General features: G+C 47.1%; 2 protein-coding genes across 3 annotated transcripts; both read right to left on the bottom strand.

Moving 5' to 3' along the window:
• Nucleotides 1–298: 298 nt before the first annotated feature.
• On the bottom strand, nt 299–3,252 carry LOC123151438 (eEF1A lysine and N-terminal methyltransferase). 2 transcript variants are annotated; one of them, XR_006475645.1, is made up of 2 exons: nt 1,189–3,252; nt 299–807 (listed from the first exon to the last, which is right to left on the bottom strand). XR_006475645.1 is itself a non-coding variant. In XM_044571151.1 (1 exon), the coding sequence occupies exon 1, from the start codon at nt 3,114–3,116 to the stop codon at nt 1,689–1,691; it is 1,428 nt and encodes a 475-aa protein (XP_044427086.1). In that variant the 5' UTR covers nt 3,117–3,252; the 3' UTR covers nt 994–1,688. The 2 variants fall into 2 exon arrangements, 1 of the variants encoding a protein (XP_044427086.1); XM_044571151.1 differs by lacking the exon at nt 299–807 and having other exon boundaries at nt 994–3,252.
• A 1,166-nt stretch (nt 3,253–4,418) lies between these two features.
• On the bottom strand, nt 4,419–13,127 carry LOC123151437 (auxin response factor 21). Its single transcript, XM_044571150.1, has 13 exons — nt 12,825–13,127; nt 11,938–12,036; nt 11,763–11,819; nt 11,487–11,651; nt 11,319–11,403; nt 11,035–11,125; nt 10,727–10,891; nt 10,524–10,646; nt 8,281–8,356; nt 8,055–8,193; nt 6,118–7,895; nt 5,303–5,493; nt 4,419–4,920 (listed from the first exon to the last, which is right to left on the bottom strand). The coding sequence occupies exons 1-13, from the start codon at nt 12,978–12,980 to the stop codon at nt 4,782–4,784; spliced, it is 3,264 nt and encodes a 1,087-aa protein (XP_044427085.1). The 5' UTR covers nt 12,981–13,127; the 3' UTR covers nt 4,419–4,781.
• Nucleotides 13,128–13,802: the final 675 nt, after the last annotated feature.

Raw genomic sequence — 13,802 nt, 5'->3', positions numbered from 1 at the left:
AATCGCTCGCCCCAGCGCCCCCTAGCAGGCCGGGTTCGGCCTGGGTCTGTCGGTGCTAATTTCGGCCCAAACCGGCGAAAACAGGTTCCTGGAGGCGCGACTGGGCCGATTTTTCAGCGCCGGCGCAAAAAAATCACCTAGAGGGGGAGGGAGGGGGCGTGTTGGGGGCGAGGCTGGAGATGCTCTAAGAAACTTGTAGAAAATGAAAGGGGAGGGAGGGGGCGTGTTGGGGACGAGGCTGGAGATGCTCTAAGAAACTTGTAAATGAGATTTCATGCATCTCAAATCCTATGAATAGAAATAGAAAAAGAGAAATCCTTTGGTTCATATCATAGGAATTTTTCCATCAAGTCTTAAATATTTGAAATATGAAGGGTAGGGAGAATTCCTCCGTAGAAATAGGAATTCATTCCTACAAACCAAAGGATTCCAAAGGAATTTTTTCTATAATATTCATCCAAACCAATGGAGGTCTGAGACGTCGTGAACACATCCTTGGTGAACTGGTTGAAATATTCAGGCCACTAGGCATGTTCAACGGTAGAGTACTCCACTCAAACATCTGCGTATGAACTCTCTCCAACTGATGAAATCATTTGCTCGCATTTTGGCATTTCTTCCGCTAAAGATTCGTCGTTTAATTGCTGTACACATCACAGCAGATAAACATATGGATGCTGCTCATCCAAGAAGCTTGATCGAATAAAGTTGACCCCACCATCTAGGTAAACAGAAAGATTCCTGCCCAGCTAAATAATTGGTAACCACTCTTTTTCTCGTTCAAACCAAACTGACATCAATTCCAACCTAAAAGCAAATAGGGGGAAAGGAGAGCTCAATTGTATATGCTATAGATTAACCACGCTGTAGACAAGTTTACTGAACAAGGCAACCTTAAAAGCGTATTTAAAGAGCATTTTTATACCCCATAAAAGCCAATTGACGTATAATATGATAATCTAATAACAAGGCTAAATTTGAAACAACTGAATATGTAATTAAGTAGTGATGTCATTTGATGTATTCTGCTTTGAGCTAAATCACTACACCATAATTCTTCTTCACAGTAAAACAAAATTACTGCTCGTCGGAATGTACAGAAAAACGAAGTTGCGAATGGCTAAAAATAGATTCTGGCACATAAATAATTTTCAAATTATATCTACTAGTGTCATGATGAACACTTACTGTCGTACAATGGTTGGCAGGACAGAACAATCTTCATGATCATATGCACCTATCAGTTGATGAAGGATAAAGAGCATCTCATGTAACTTAGTTGATCTTGTTGCACCCTGAATCGCTGCCTAAGCTTGTCAACATGTGGCATTAACCTTTAACTGGTCGTGAACTTCCAAAAAAATTGGTATTCCACAGCTCCTGGATTGAAGCGAATTTGCAAGAGTTCTTTACCCCGCACTTTCCATCATTGTCGCTCCTCCTAAAGTATTCAGCCTCGGAAGACAATATGAAGTTAAGGTATTGCTCACTCAGATATGATCTAAAGCACAGCAGCAAATGCTCAGTTTGCATAGCAGCAAAATAACAAAAGCAAACCCAGCAGTTCTGTAGTAATGCTCAAACAGGCTGTCAAAATTCTAATATAGCCATGACCTTAGCACTATATATCAGACCCAAATATAAGTCTGGAACAGCCTCTCTCTAGGTCATGACTTCAAACAGCAATACTAACTTGGAATTTCAACTTTTCTTATTAGTTCCAAAAAATCCCCAGTTAATTTCCTCAATTCCGTCCGAAAGAGCCTTGAACTATCAAGAAGGGTGCTTTCAGTCGGTGACACTCTGGCAACAAGAACAAAATTTTCACCATTACCAACATCTATTTCGTGTAACTCAGAGAAAACCTGGTGAAGAACATCAATCAGCCCTTTGTAGAAGGATGCATCAGCAGCAGGAGGGATTACATTCAGTACCAGCACTCCATGATGATGTAGAATTCTGCGTGCAGCAAGAAGGATGCTTCTATGGGTCATCTCCAATGGCGGCGCACTGACACCACACATAGCATCAGGGGAGTCAAGATCCACCATAATTGCACTGAATTTCGAATCAGGCTCATCTCCATGTGCAAAATCCTGAACCATTTGAATAGCATCGCCAACACGTACATGAAGGAACTCATCCTCCACCAGTCCAAAATAGTTCCTTGCAACGTCTAGGACAACACAATCAGCCTCAACGCCCAGTACATCGAAGCCAAGTCCCACTCTGATGGACATTGGAAGAGCTCCACCACCAACGCCAGCGCAAAGGCACCTCGGCCTTGAACCTGACCGAGCATTCTCCTCCACCGATGAATCAATGAGTGCAAGGCCAGCAACCATGGCCTGGAGGTAAGGCTGGACTAATGGTCCACCCACCTCAGGCTGTAACGAACTAGCAGGCCCCTCCTCCAATGCCTCCAACAACGAAGAAGAAGCAGCGGCAGCAGCAGCAGACATTGGCCGGGCAAGGCGCACCTGGGTCTGTATAAGGCACGGCATGCGCTTGAAACGCAGCCTCCGGCGCAACTCGGCCGGGCCAGGAGCGCAGTCCACGGCCACATCCTCGACAAGCATCTCGCCGACGACAGGACCGGCGACAACCTGGACAGGAACAAGCCGAAGGAGGTCATCGTGGAAGGAGAGCAGCGGGACGTCAGGGATGGCACCGTTGCCAAACGCAGCCCTGGGGCAGAGGGCCAGGAGGAGCGGGAGGAGCCGCGCGCGAGCAGGATCCGGGTCCGGGCGAGCGGCGGCGCAGCGAACGACCCGAGGAGAGGGAGCGGGGATCTCTGGGCCGACGAGTATAAGACGAGAGATTGTGCACTGGGATCGGGAGGAGAGGAGGAGGTGGAGCTGCCCGGCGCGGGTGGAGAAGATCCAGTCGCAGTGCCGGCCGGCCGGGACGAGCATCGCCGCCGTCCGCGGGGAGGGCGGGGATGGCGCCGCGGGGGCAGGGGAGTCGATGACGGCCACCCGGAGGAGCTCCGCGTGGTCGTCGGCGTCGCCGTAAGGGTTGGAGGCATCGTGGAGGAGAGGGTTGGGGAAGGAGAAGGAGATGAAGCGGGAGGGCTCGATGTGCTGCAGCTGGCTCAGCTCCGCGCACACCGCCATTGAGCCGCGAGGGCTTTCCGGCGGCGCGAGGTGAGGGAGACGGCGAGACGTCGAGCGCTCGCAAATGGTGGGGATTTTCCTCTCTCAATGCATCGCGGGACCAAACAGCAACAGCCAACAGAGGACGAGACGTCAAGACGGTAAGAAGTGAAGGCTATACCTACAAATAATGCCCTATATTTTTTTATAGATTCTCTCTAATGTTCTGATTTCATTCTTGTGTTGTTTTAATCTGAATTTTTCTTCTTGTGTTGTGTTGATATGATTTTTTCTTTTCGTGTGTTGTTTCGATGACCTGCTTAGTTTTTTTTTTTTTTTGAATCCGAGGCAAAAGATTTGCCTCATATATTAATTAAGAGAGGATCAAAGAGTTATAGAGTTAGAATAAACCCCATATTACAAAAGGATTACTCTCCCGGCATGATCAAACGCAACTTCTTGACCCCTGCGGTAGACCAAAGCGCCGCTTCGCATTTAGTGTTGGCTAGAATTACGAAGAGTGGAACACTTTTGTGACGGAAGACATGTGCATTTCGCAGGTTCTAGATGGTCCAAGAGGTAAGCAATACAAGAGACGTCATCGCCTTCCTGTTGGGAATGAAAGAGTCCGAGAGGCCAATTCGGATTTGGTGCCAGATGGAGGTGTCGATGCTTACGAACTGAAGCCATTCCTTGATCATGCCTCAAAGCCGAAATGGTGAACCAACATTTGAATTAAAGGTGGTCAATCATTTCTTGCTCACGTTGCACAAGGGACATAGTCCACAATTTGCCCACTGACAGTGTGTACCCACACAATCTCGTCCTCAATATCCTGCTGCAGATGGAAGTCGTGAATGGTAGACCAAAGTTGCAGGAATTGGAGGAAATGAGCTAGTCAGAAGGAGTTGGTCAATTTGATTTTAGATATCCAAGAACCGTCCTTCGGAGCCTCCCGGATTTTACAATTCTTTCTTGCAGAAGCATCATAAATTAGAGCAATGTCCCTGGGTTTAGGCCTTGCACCCATGGCGCGTCCAAGAAAGGTGTGCGGGCACCATTGCCAACATTGATGGTCGTGAAGTCGTAGAAGAGATCGTAATCCTTGCCATCACAGGGGTTTCCCAGACCGACCCACATTTTTGACGGCTCCTTCCACTCAAACCAAGGCCATCTTAGCCTGAGAGCCCTCGCGGAATTGTCCGTGTTGAGCACTCAAAGCTAACTCATACCCCATGTTCTTAGCTCTTGTATTGAATTAATCAAACATTACCAGAATTTTTTGGAGAAAAAACGCAGATCAATCACAGACCACAGAGTTCATGAACAAGGGGAGAATACGATTTCTTCATTTAGAATCTGTAGCAAGTTACAGTAGTTGACATCTGAGTATGTGGCAAACTGTTACATCAGGCAACAATGACATATACTACATGGCAGCAGAAAATATGGGTTGGCTATGTAGATTGCAAGGCCAACAGAACATGAGGACTACAAGACTACAACAGAGACAAAAAGTATGAATTGTTCCTTATATTCATGTTCGCTCGACCTTGGAATTTCGGAGCCTAAATTATCGTCAACTGCCATCCTCAGCATCTGTATTCATAAGACTGACCGAGAGGAGAAAAATGTCGGTCCCACAGCACCAGAAACTACATTGGTCATTCATACATGTGATCTCAGTTACCAAGGTTGACCCCCATCTGAGCTGCTGCAGGCCTGGTTGGGTAGAAAGCCGTCTCCGAAGTCACCAACCAATCTCATTTGCATTTCTTCCTGTGGAGAAAGAATCCTGATGCACCGTACGCAGTTCAGAAAATCCCTACACACACAATGCTTTGTTTATCAGAGTGGCTCAATAGCCAGACTAAAGAGAGTAAATGAATGGCCATTAAAATTGAAGCCAAACTGCAGCAGAATGTGTTAAATTGATTTTAGGGTTTCTTTGCTTTTTCTTTTACAGGTACATATTTAGTTGAAGTTATAAACTGTCACAGGCCTTTCATTGTACTCGACAAGCTAATTTAGCAACCAGTGAATGAACCGTTAGTTGATAGCTACCCATTCCCCAAGGTCATGTCCACACAAATTGCCTAAAGCCACCCATCAGCTTTATCTTTTAGTAGTTTTGCACATTTCCAGAAAGTCATGCTAGTAAGTTTTGTATGCAAAAATTAGAAACAAGCTCATAGAGTTTTACTTACTCCCATGGGTCATCACCAACTAGTAGAACATCCTTCTCATGATCTTCATATACTAGTTTCCAGCCAACTCTACTTTGGTCACCAAGCTGCCCCTCGATACCAAACATCCGCGCAATGTCATGCTTCAGTTCATCATACCCTGAATAACGGTTCATGTCGATGGATCTCCCTACAGCACCACGTTTGTGCACCTGCATATAGTACTTTGGTCAGGAATGATCTTACTGCAGAGTGAGACAGTGCACTCGTATGTAAATATAAACAATGCTAGAAAGTAGAAACACAGAAAGAAATATGATAAGAGCCTAAGGATAAACTCTTCTAACGTTAACGACTTTGAACATTGACTTTTTGAGCACAGTAAAGTGAGCATATAAAATCTCAGGTCATCATTTTGCAAGAAAATTAGTCAGGGAAAATTCTATATAGGTAGGAAGATCTAGAGATAAATACTCCCTCCGTTCCAAAATAGATGACCCAACTTTATACTAACTTTAGTACAAAGTTGGGTCATCTATTTTGGAACAGAGGGAGTATGTAATTAGTTACATTCTACAAGGTGAAATAGTTCGTTTCTTATCTATAACGAAGTATTCTTGTGGTGTGCAAGAGCCTATGACTACGGGCGCCATGAGGCTGGAGTTGATAGCCAGGGGATTTATGACCAATTTGGGTGGCTATTGTGTAACAGACTATGTGACTTTTTTAATCTCTTGTTTCTCTATGTGGCTTGCCATTCATCTGTTGGCTTCGATTATCTCGGAAAAATCCTGATGTGAACTGTAAAATGACACACTGGAGCAAAAATAACAAACCTTGGTGTAAGTTCGCATGCGTTGATGTGCAGGAGCCGGTGCCCTGGAATTTCTATTTAAGAATGGGGGATCATTGATTGCAGAATCTATAGAATTGAATCCCATGTCAGCAACTCCAAGTGAATGTGAAATCATTGAAGATGATAACTCTTGTTGAGAATCCTTAGATGAAATGTAGTTAGAAATGCCATTTCCAGCCATCTCATCCATGAATTTATCATTTTCAATGCTATTTGCAAGCAAGGCATCTGCATTAAGTGGTAAGCCCAGTTGACCATCAATGTTCACCCCAAATAGAAGGTTATTTGTTGGATCTGAAATCTCAAACTCACTATCTGGAGCTGTGTCCCTCAACAGCTGATGCTGATCGAAGGATGAAGATGGAAAGTTTTGTTGCAATGATCCATCAGCCTGAGAAAGGCAAACCGAAGTAGCTGAGGAGGACGTATCCAAGTAATCCATGTGGGGGTTGGTTATGTAGTCTCGTTCAGTAGCTGGCCCTTGTTCAATCATCTTGGGAATCATTATTGTTGGCTTCACACTCTGGTAAGACTTCATTTCCTGTTCAATTGTAGGGCCCAAGACAACAGATGATTGAGATGTTTTTGCTGCAGTTGGTAAACTCTGGTTCTTGGAGCTACTTGGGATGGACTGCAAAAGAACATGATTAGTGGTAGTGGATGGTGATGTTGACGAAGACGGAACATTATCTGTCCTCACTGACTGCATTCGGCCAGCCACATTCAAAGAGCTAGCACCCATGGAGGTAACAATATCTGATTTTGCAACAGGAATGGTACCCCTAGGCGAATCTTCAATCGGTTGGTGAGACTGGGCCTTTTGCTGCGCTGCATACTGGATGGTGTTGCTGTTGTGAAAGCCAACAGTTTGGGTAGCTCCTTGCACACATTGCTGAGGATCTGACTGAGAATTTACCACTTGTTGCTGCAAATCAAAAAGCATTTTCTGCTGCTCCATGGTCAGATGTTGCTGTGAATGTAGAGCCTTTAATAATTGAAGTTTCATTTGATGATCAGATAGTTGTGTATTCATGTTCGCATCACTGGACACGTGAACAGGTTGTATCTTCATTTGTTGCTGCTCCTGTACTGAGTGCTGAACCTGCTGATGATGTTGAGGTTGTTGCTGCAAATGTGGTTGCTGTTGCTGCAGGACCTGGATTTGCTGAAGGCCTCCCTGAAAGACGGTATGACTCTGGACCAGAGGTTGCTGTTGCTGGAGTTGAGCCTGGAGAATAACTCGAGGTTGCTGGAACTGAGCTTGGGCAACATGTTCAGGCTGTGTGACGTTCAAGTTTGCCTGGCTGCCTTGCACTGATTGAGTAACTGTATGCTGCTTCTGGCCAGAATTGCAATTTTGATCTACCTTCTGTAGTACCATAATATTTCCCAGTTGGTTTGGTGTAGCTATAGCTTTCGCTAACTGTTCAGCCTGTTGGTTTTGCTGAGGTAGTAACGAGGTGTTGAACTGGATGTTATTTTGTTGCAGGAATTGGGGCTGAAAGCTGATTTGCCTTGATATATCAGCTGCGGACAAATTTTGCACATGTTTGCCAGCTAATGAGTTTAGCAACTCTGGTTGCATAACTGTGCCAGCTAGTGACAAGTTCTGCTGCATATTCATCCACTGAAGTGACTGAGCTAAGTTTAGACCAGGCACTATGCTGTTCTGAGTATTCATATCTTTCTTGCATATCTCCTCACCAAGCCATGGCATGGTTCTCTTAAAAAGATTATCCATTCCAGAGCTATCATCATCTGTGGATATAGTTTTTTTATCAAAAAACCTGAGTTGCGCATCAAAGGACTTATTATCTAGTTATTTGCTAGAAGGATACATGGTCGGGAGTTTTCAGTGATACAATGAAGATACATGCATTATTCATGAAGAAAGCAGAACTGTAGTTCCGTGGTTACCTATCATCCCAGGTTCCCTCGCACGCTTTGCAGTGAATAATGGTGTGGGATAGATGAAGAAAGGAGCGATGACAGGCTCAATGTCCCAAAGGGAAACCCTGGTGCGTCTTTCACTTGGTGCTGCTTCATCCCATGCAACCTGCTCATACATACTACTAATCTCAGCAAAAATAAAGGGGATGTCTTGTCAGTTTGGCAGGTTTAATTTGTATGGATTAGACCAAACCTGAATATTGCGCCACTGAGAGTTTTTCCACCTTACAGGATCCAGATCACTTATGCCAGTTATTGTACCCATGTACCTGCATGCAGATATCACAACTTAATAGTAGTTTTTACAAAAAATTATTTTTTGTATAAAACTTCAAACACATAAAAACTTCATCGCGGAGTGTGTGGCCCAGCTGTGCGAATCCTGTGGTAAGCCTGCGCATGCTTCAGGGGATTGCCCTTTGCTGAGGGACCATATTCCAGCTCTTACTGTATATGGTGTGTACTGTGCGGAGCTGATGTTCTTCGAGTCAGCGGCTGCGAGGGAGATCCCAGCTGATACACAGAGCCTTACTTCTGGTTTGGTCAAGGTGACACAGGGAGATGTCTCCCAGGCTCAGATTGTGCAGAGACTTCAGGAGTTGGCTCCGGGTGATGTTCAGTGGGACCTCGTACCCGTTGAGGATAGAGTATTCAGAGTGGAGTTTCCTTCGATTGAGGACTTGCAGCGTTTGTTGAGCTTTGGGATGTGTAAGGTGCCAGGCACCAAAGGTATTTTGGAGTTCCACGAGTGGAAGAAAGTTGAGCCTAAGGGGAAGCCTCTTACTCAGGTGTGGCTGCGTTTCTCGGGGGCACCGTCTGAGGCTCTTTCTGATGTGCGTGTGGTGGCTAGTTTGGGGATTATGGTTGGTAAGACGGAGAAAGTGGATATGGCGTTCACTAGAGCTCAGGGGGTGGCTCGACTGCGAGTTAGCATTCTGGATATTGAGTATGTCCCGGACGTCATCAACTGGACCTATAGAGGCGAGGTGTTTCCACTTGATATTGAGTTTGAGGATGCAGAGTTGTTTGCTGAGGTTGCTGCTGGCACTGACGTGGATATGCACGATGGGGGTGATGATACAGGTGCTCCCAGGGAGCAGGCGGATGAGGCAGCACAGGAGCCCAATGGATCGGGGCCTGCTGCTCAGGAGCCGGAGAACGGAGCCGGGATGGAGCAGTCCCCGGCTTCGTCTTTGCCTCATAACTCACTGCGGTTTGGATCTTTTCTGCCGTCGTCGGCGCCTCCTCGTCTGTGGAGTGATCGGGTTGACTCTGACGATGCGTTCGAGCATTCGCTACCGGTCTTGGACTTTGGGCGGTCACCCCGGCAGTCGGCCAGCTTCAGTGCCCGTGTTGTTCAAGAGGTGGAGCCTCAGGAGTCGCCAGGGCGATCTAGGTCTTCGGTTTCCTCGCGGAGGGGAGGGGCGTCTGGGCAGGTGGCCACGACTCCCTCTCATTCTTCTGTTTCACAGCAGGCGGCGCAGGTACCTGTGTCCAGCCGGGGCGACATATCTTTGGGGCAGGAGGCCCTGGAGGTCCGTCTCGCGGGAGCCTCGTTGGTGGTGGGGTCGCCGGAGGTGCTAGGCAGGCGTCAGGGGCAGGTGGCCCCTGACCCTCTAGTACCGACGGCGGTCCTGCAGGTGGAGCGCACGGCTGCCACGGCGTCGGCTGGGGGGGTCGGACTAGGGCAGGAGGCCCTGGTGCCAACTCCGTCAGGCATCTCCACATCTCCTACGCGGTCCCCCTCTCCCAGACCTACTCAGGGAGCCGCTACTCGGGAGGAGGTGATCGCGTTCGGAGGGATCCGAGACCCTGCTTCCGAGGGGAGGCGGACGAGCTCTCGTCTCCAGGACCTTCCGGAGGTTGATGATTTGCAGCAGAGGTGCACTATGCGGGCGGCCAAGCTGCGTGATGTAGAGAGCACAACAGGTTATCTTCCGAGCAACGGCTCTTATCCGTTCCTGGTCGCTACTCACTCCGACGGAGGCCAGGGAGCTTTTGGTTACTGCTGCTATCCGATGGGAGATGGTAGCTCGGGATATATTCAGCCGGTTTGGATGGCGGTCGTGTAACAGGATAGGCAATTAGTTTACCTGTCTATTTTGGAGCCAAACGGCTGTGATGTATAAGTGCTTTGGCTAGCTTGTGTATCTAGCCTTCGGGCTCTGTGTGAGCCTTTTCTTACTTTTCTTGTTGACAACCTTGAGACTTGGAGACTTTGTGGACTATTCTATGCTTAATAAGATGGCCGTATGCATCATGCTGATGCAGAGGCCGGGGAAGCCCCCCTTTTCGAAAAAAAAAGAAAAAAAAACATGAGCATGCACACAGCAAACTGACAGTAAATAGAACAAACTCCAAGGATATTTTAAAAGTGATCTCAAAGTAAGAAGGACGACTACTCAATCTACAAATTAGGTAATTTGGAATCTATACCTTCTTGTTCCAGATTCTTCGGTTTCAAACATCATTCTAAACCGCATGCCAAGAGATAATTGGTTGCCATAAACTGCCTTCTGGTACTTGGCAAAAGGAATCACAAATTCTGAAGGACTAGCCCTGAAGAAACAAAAGGCAGTCCAATTGAAACTCTAGTATATCCTATTCACCTGTGAAAACTCACAAAGGATGGTATTTACCTTGGGTTATAGAATATTGTAAATTGGCTGTTATTTGCTGCTGCATGAGCTGCAGCAGCAAGAACTCCGATATGCATGCTATCACTAGACAAGACGGATGATGAGAGGTTAGTAGGTTGCCTATTTGCTCGCCTGATCCCCAAGAGGAGTTGCTGTTTTGCATCCCTACAATCACAAGGGAAGAATTTTAGTGGCACTGATTACCTTTACAGATAAGTTTATTTGTTACATCAATTCTTGAGCAGTACAAAATCAGCAAAAGCTGACTGTCCAACAAATAAATAGAGACCTCGGCATCAACATTTTACCTAATAAATAAGACTGAGTCCCCAGCAAGAAGTCTCTTTCCACTAATAAATAGGCTCCAGCCAGTAGTCAGAAGATGCCTTTTAGGCTGGCCTGGTGAAGAGGAAGAGAAGCAATCATAAAATTAGTGCATTATTCCTTTCAAAGGAAAACACTAAAATGGATCAAATCATGAAGGAAAAGAACTGTAGGCCAAAACAGATACATGGTATTAAAATATGGGCTTGGCTAACTTCCACCAGCTTTCATTCATGCGTCGTGAGGAACTAAAAAACATTTGACTTGCCTCTAAATATATGACGGAATGTCCAAATGGTATCATGTAAATCCCTGGCCTGGAGTTCCTGAGCAGGAGGTTGCAATGAGAAGTCCTACATGTAGTACAGCTTGAACAAATCAGAACAAACCAGAAAACACTCAACACATCTTTTTACATCAAGTAAACTATCCTTACAAGACGAGGGAAAATCCTCTCTGCAGCACGCCGTGGCACGGAGAATCCTCCATGAGTGCTCGTATCACTCGCGGTCAATGTTTTGCAGAAGAATTCTGTTTGTGGCTTGTTTTGTTTCAGGGCAAGCTCTGATGCCAGCAATATCTCCTTGTCACACTGTGTAACCTAGCAGTTACAATTCCCAAACCATTTTTAGGCAGGAACTATAAAACCATGGCAGTACAAGTACGTCATGTGATAAAACGATTTCACTGAACTTTAGGAAGTGACACTTACATTGCTAACTGGCTGGAGAGTCATCCGAGCATAAACTTCATCCGTGTCAGGATCAGACTGTCAAGTTTTGTCGAGAGAAGCATCACGCTAAAAGGTTAGATCATCCTCATAGAAGAGCACAGAATGCGAATCTGGTGTCCACTTAGTGGTGTCTGTTCAAAGTGATAGTGGTTACCTCCATAGTGACGCTGTGGAGGATGCATATCAGCTTTGATGGAAGATTTGGATAGCTTGGAATCTGCGCGTCTGCATCCTTTCGCATAGATGCTGCGACCTGAAATTGGGTATCAAGGAATAAGGACTTCTTTTTGCCTGGAACTCCAGGCCACTTGCATACAACTTGCAAATTTGCAAGTGGTTTTGGTAATAATGTGATTTTAGTGGACTCTCAACTGAACTTGTACACAGAAAACAGGAACTACTCCTATGAAACTTCGCGCTAAATCAGAAGCATCCATCTCTAATTCTTTCATCATAGTTCTGGTCCAACATGACAGTGACACAGTGACAACCGGGGTATCATGTGAGTGCCCATCAGAGATAGCATTAGCACGGATATGATCAAGTATGAACCAAGCCCAAAAAAGGTTGCATGTCCACAGAGTTGAGTTAGAACAGGTTAAGACCAAAGCTCTAGGTAGAAATCCAGCTCCCAAATTTCTCATCTTATATCAGAAAAAAAAATCCAAGATTATCTGACACTACTGACGAAAAGAAAAGGTCACTGGAAAAAGAATTAGATTTCCGTCTCAATCAATTAAGAACTGAAACTAAAGCAGTTGTCTGTCTGCAAGACGAATCCGAGAGGCTCAAGAACCATGAGTTGACTATGGTTGTCTTGTCTGCTGCCGGCCGCCGGACACGGAGACGAAGCGACCATGAGGCCGCCTCGTGCTCGCGGAAGCGCTGATGATTCCTCCCTCCCCGCGATAACCGCCAGCACGAAGCGGCCAGAAAGGGACAAGAGCAAGACGCCCAAAAAAAGGGAGCGTTTTTTCCTCGTCCAGAGAGGGGGAGGAAAGCAACAGCTTTGATCAGCAAGAGTCATCGGAAGCGCCGTACCTGCTCGCTGTGTCCCTGCGGGAAGTAGACGACGAGGCTCCCCGGCGGCGGCAGCGCCACCAGCGGCCCCGCGCACGCGTACCACAGCTCCTGGTTCACCCTGCTCCCCCTCGCCCCCTCCCCGCCGCCGGCGCCAGAGCCCTCCGGCGCCGCCATCGTCCGCGCCGCGCACCGCCGCGGCCCGGTCAGTCACTGGTGCCCCCGCCTCCGCCGCCGCCGCCCGGGGGGCATCGGCGGGTCGCCGGCGAGGGTGGGAGGGAGGGAGGGAGGAGGAACGGAGCAGCTCCCGAGGCGAGGAGAAAATACTCGGGCGGAGCGACGGAAAGAGCAATATAATACTCCGCGAGAGCGCCGTGCTGTGGGCTGTGGCCAGTGGGCAGTGGCGGAGCGCGCTGGCCGCCGTACTGCTTGGCTTTGTTAAATTGCCTGCAGGCTTCGATGATTAGTTCATTGATTGGTTGGCCTCGCACGGGCGCGGGATAATTGTTTCTCCGGGAATCAGGCGTGCGTACAAGCTTTCGAGGGGGGCAGGGCACACGGCGCAGGAATCAGGGGGGAATGTGTGAAACGAAATGAAAATCTGCGGAGCAATAGAAAATTTTGCAGGGACGGAACCTAGGGAAAATGATTCGATTCTGCAGTCCGAAAGCCGCGTTAACTTTTTCCCAGAAATACAGAGGGCGTGCCGCGGCGATGCAAGTTTCCAATCGTACGGTGGATCTGACCTGAGTGACTCACTAAGGCCAATTCCAAACGGACGCCCGTTTTGTCAGCATTCTGTCTATTTGGATAGGGCAATGGGATCGTGTCCGAACTTGTCCTGTCCTGGGATGCAGTAGTCGTGCGCTCGGCGCGGACGTATCTTTTGGCCCCATCCTATCCGCCACGATAAAAAAAATGCCCATATATTCATATTTCAATGTTCAAAACAAGTTTGCATGTCCAAATATTAATTGTCTGAAAATAAAATTAGTTTTA

Source organism: Triticum aestivum, chromosome 7A (genome assembly GCF_018294505.1).
Source record: "Triticum aestivum cultivar Chinese Spring chromosome 7A, IWGSC CS RefSeq v2.1, whole genome shotgun sequence".
Lineage (NCBI taxonomy): Eukaryota > Viridiplantae > Streptophyta > Magnoliopsida > Poales > Poaceae > Triticum > Triticum aestivum.
The sequence above is the reverse complement of the archived record's forward strand: the minus strand, read 5'-3'. Positions and strand labels throughout refer to the sequence as shown.

Coding starts and splice junctions, on each gene's coding strand:
- LOC123151438 (XM_044571151.1), bottom strand. CDS start 3,116: ATGGCGGTGTGCGCGGAGCTGAGCCAGCTGCAGCACATCGAGCCCTCC.
- LOC123151437 (XM_044571150.1), bottom strand. CDS start 12,980: ATGGCGGCGCCGGAGGGCTCTGGCGCCGGCGGCGGGGAGGGGGCGAGG. Junction 11,652..11,762: donor CTCTCCAGCCAGTTAGCAAT/GTAAGTGTCACT, acceptor TGTAACTGCTAG/GTTACACAGTGTGACAAGGA. Junction 8,194..8,280: donor CTCAGTGGCGCAATATTCAG/GTTTGGTCTAAT, acceptor ATGTATGAGCAG/GTTGCATGGGATGAAGCAGC.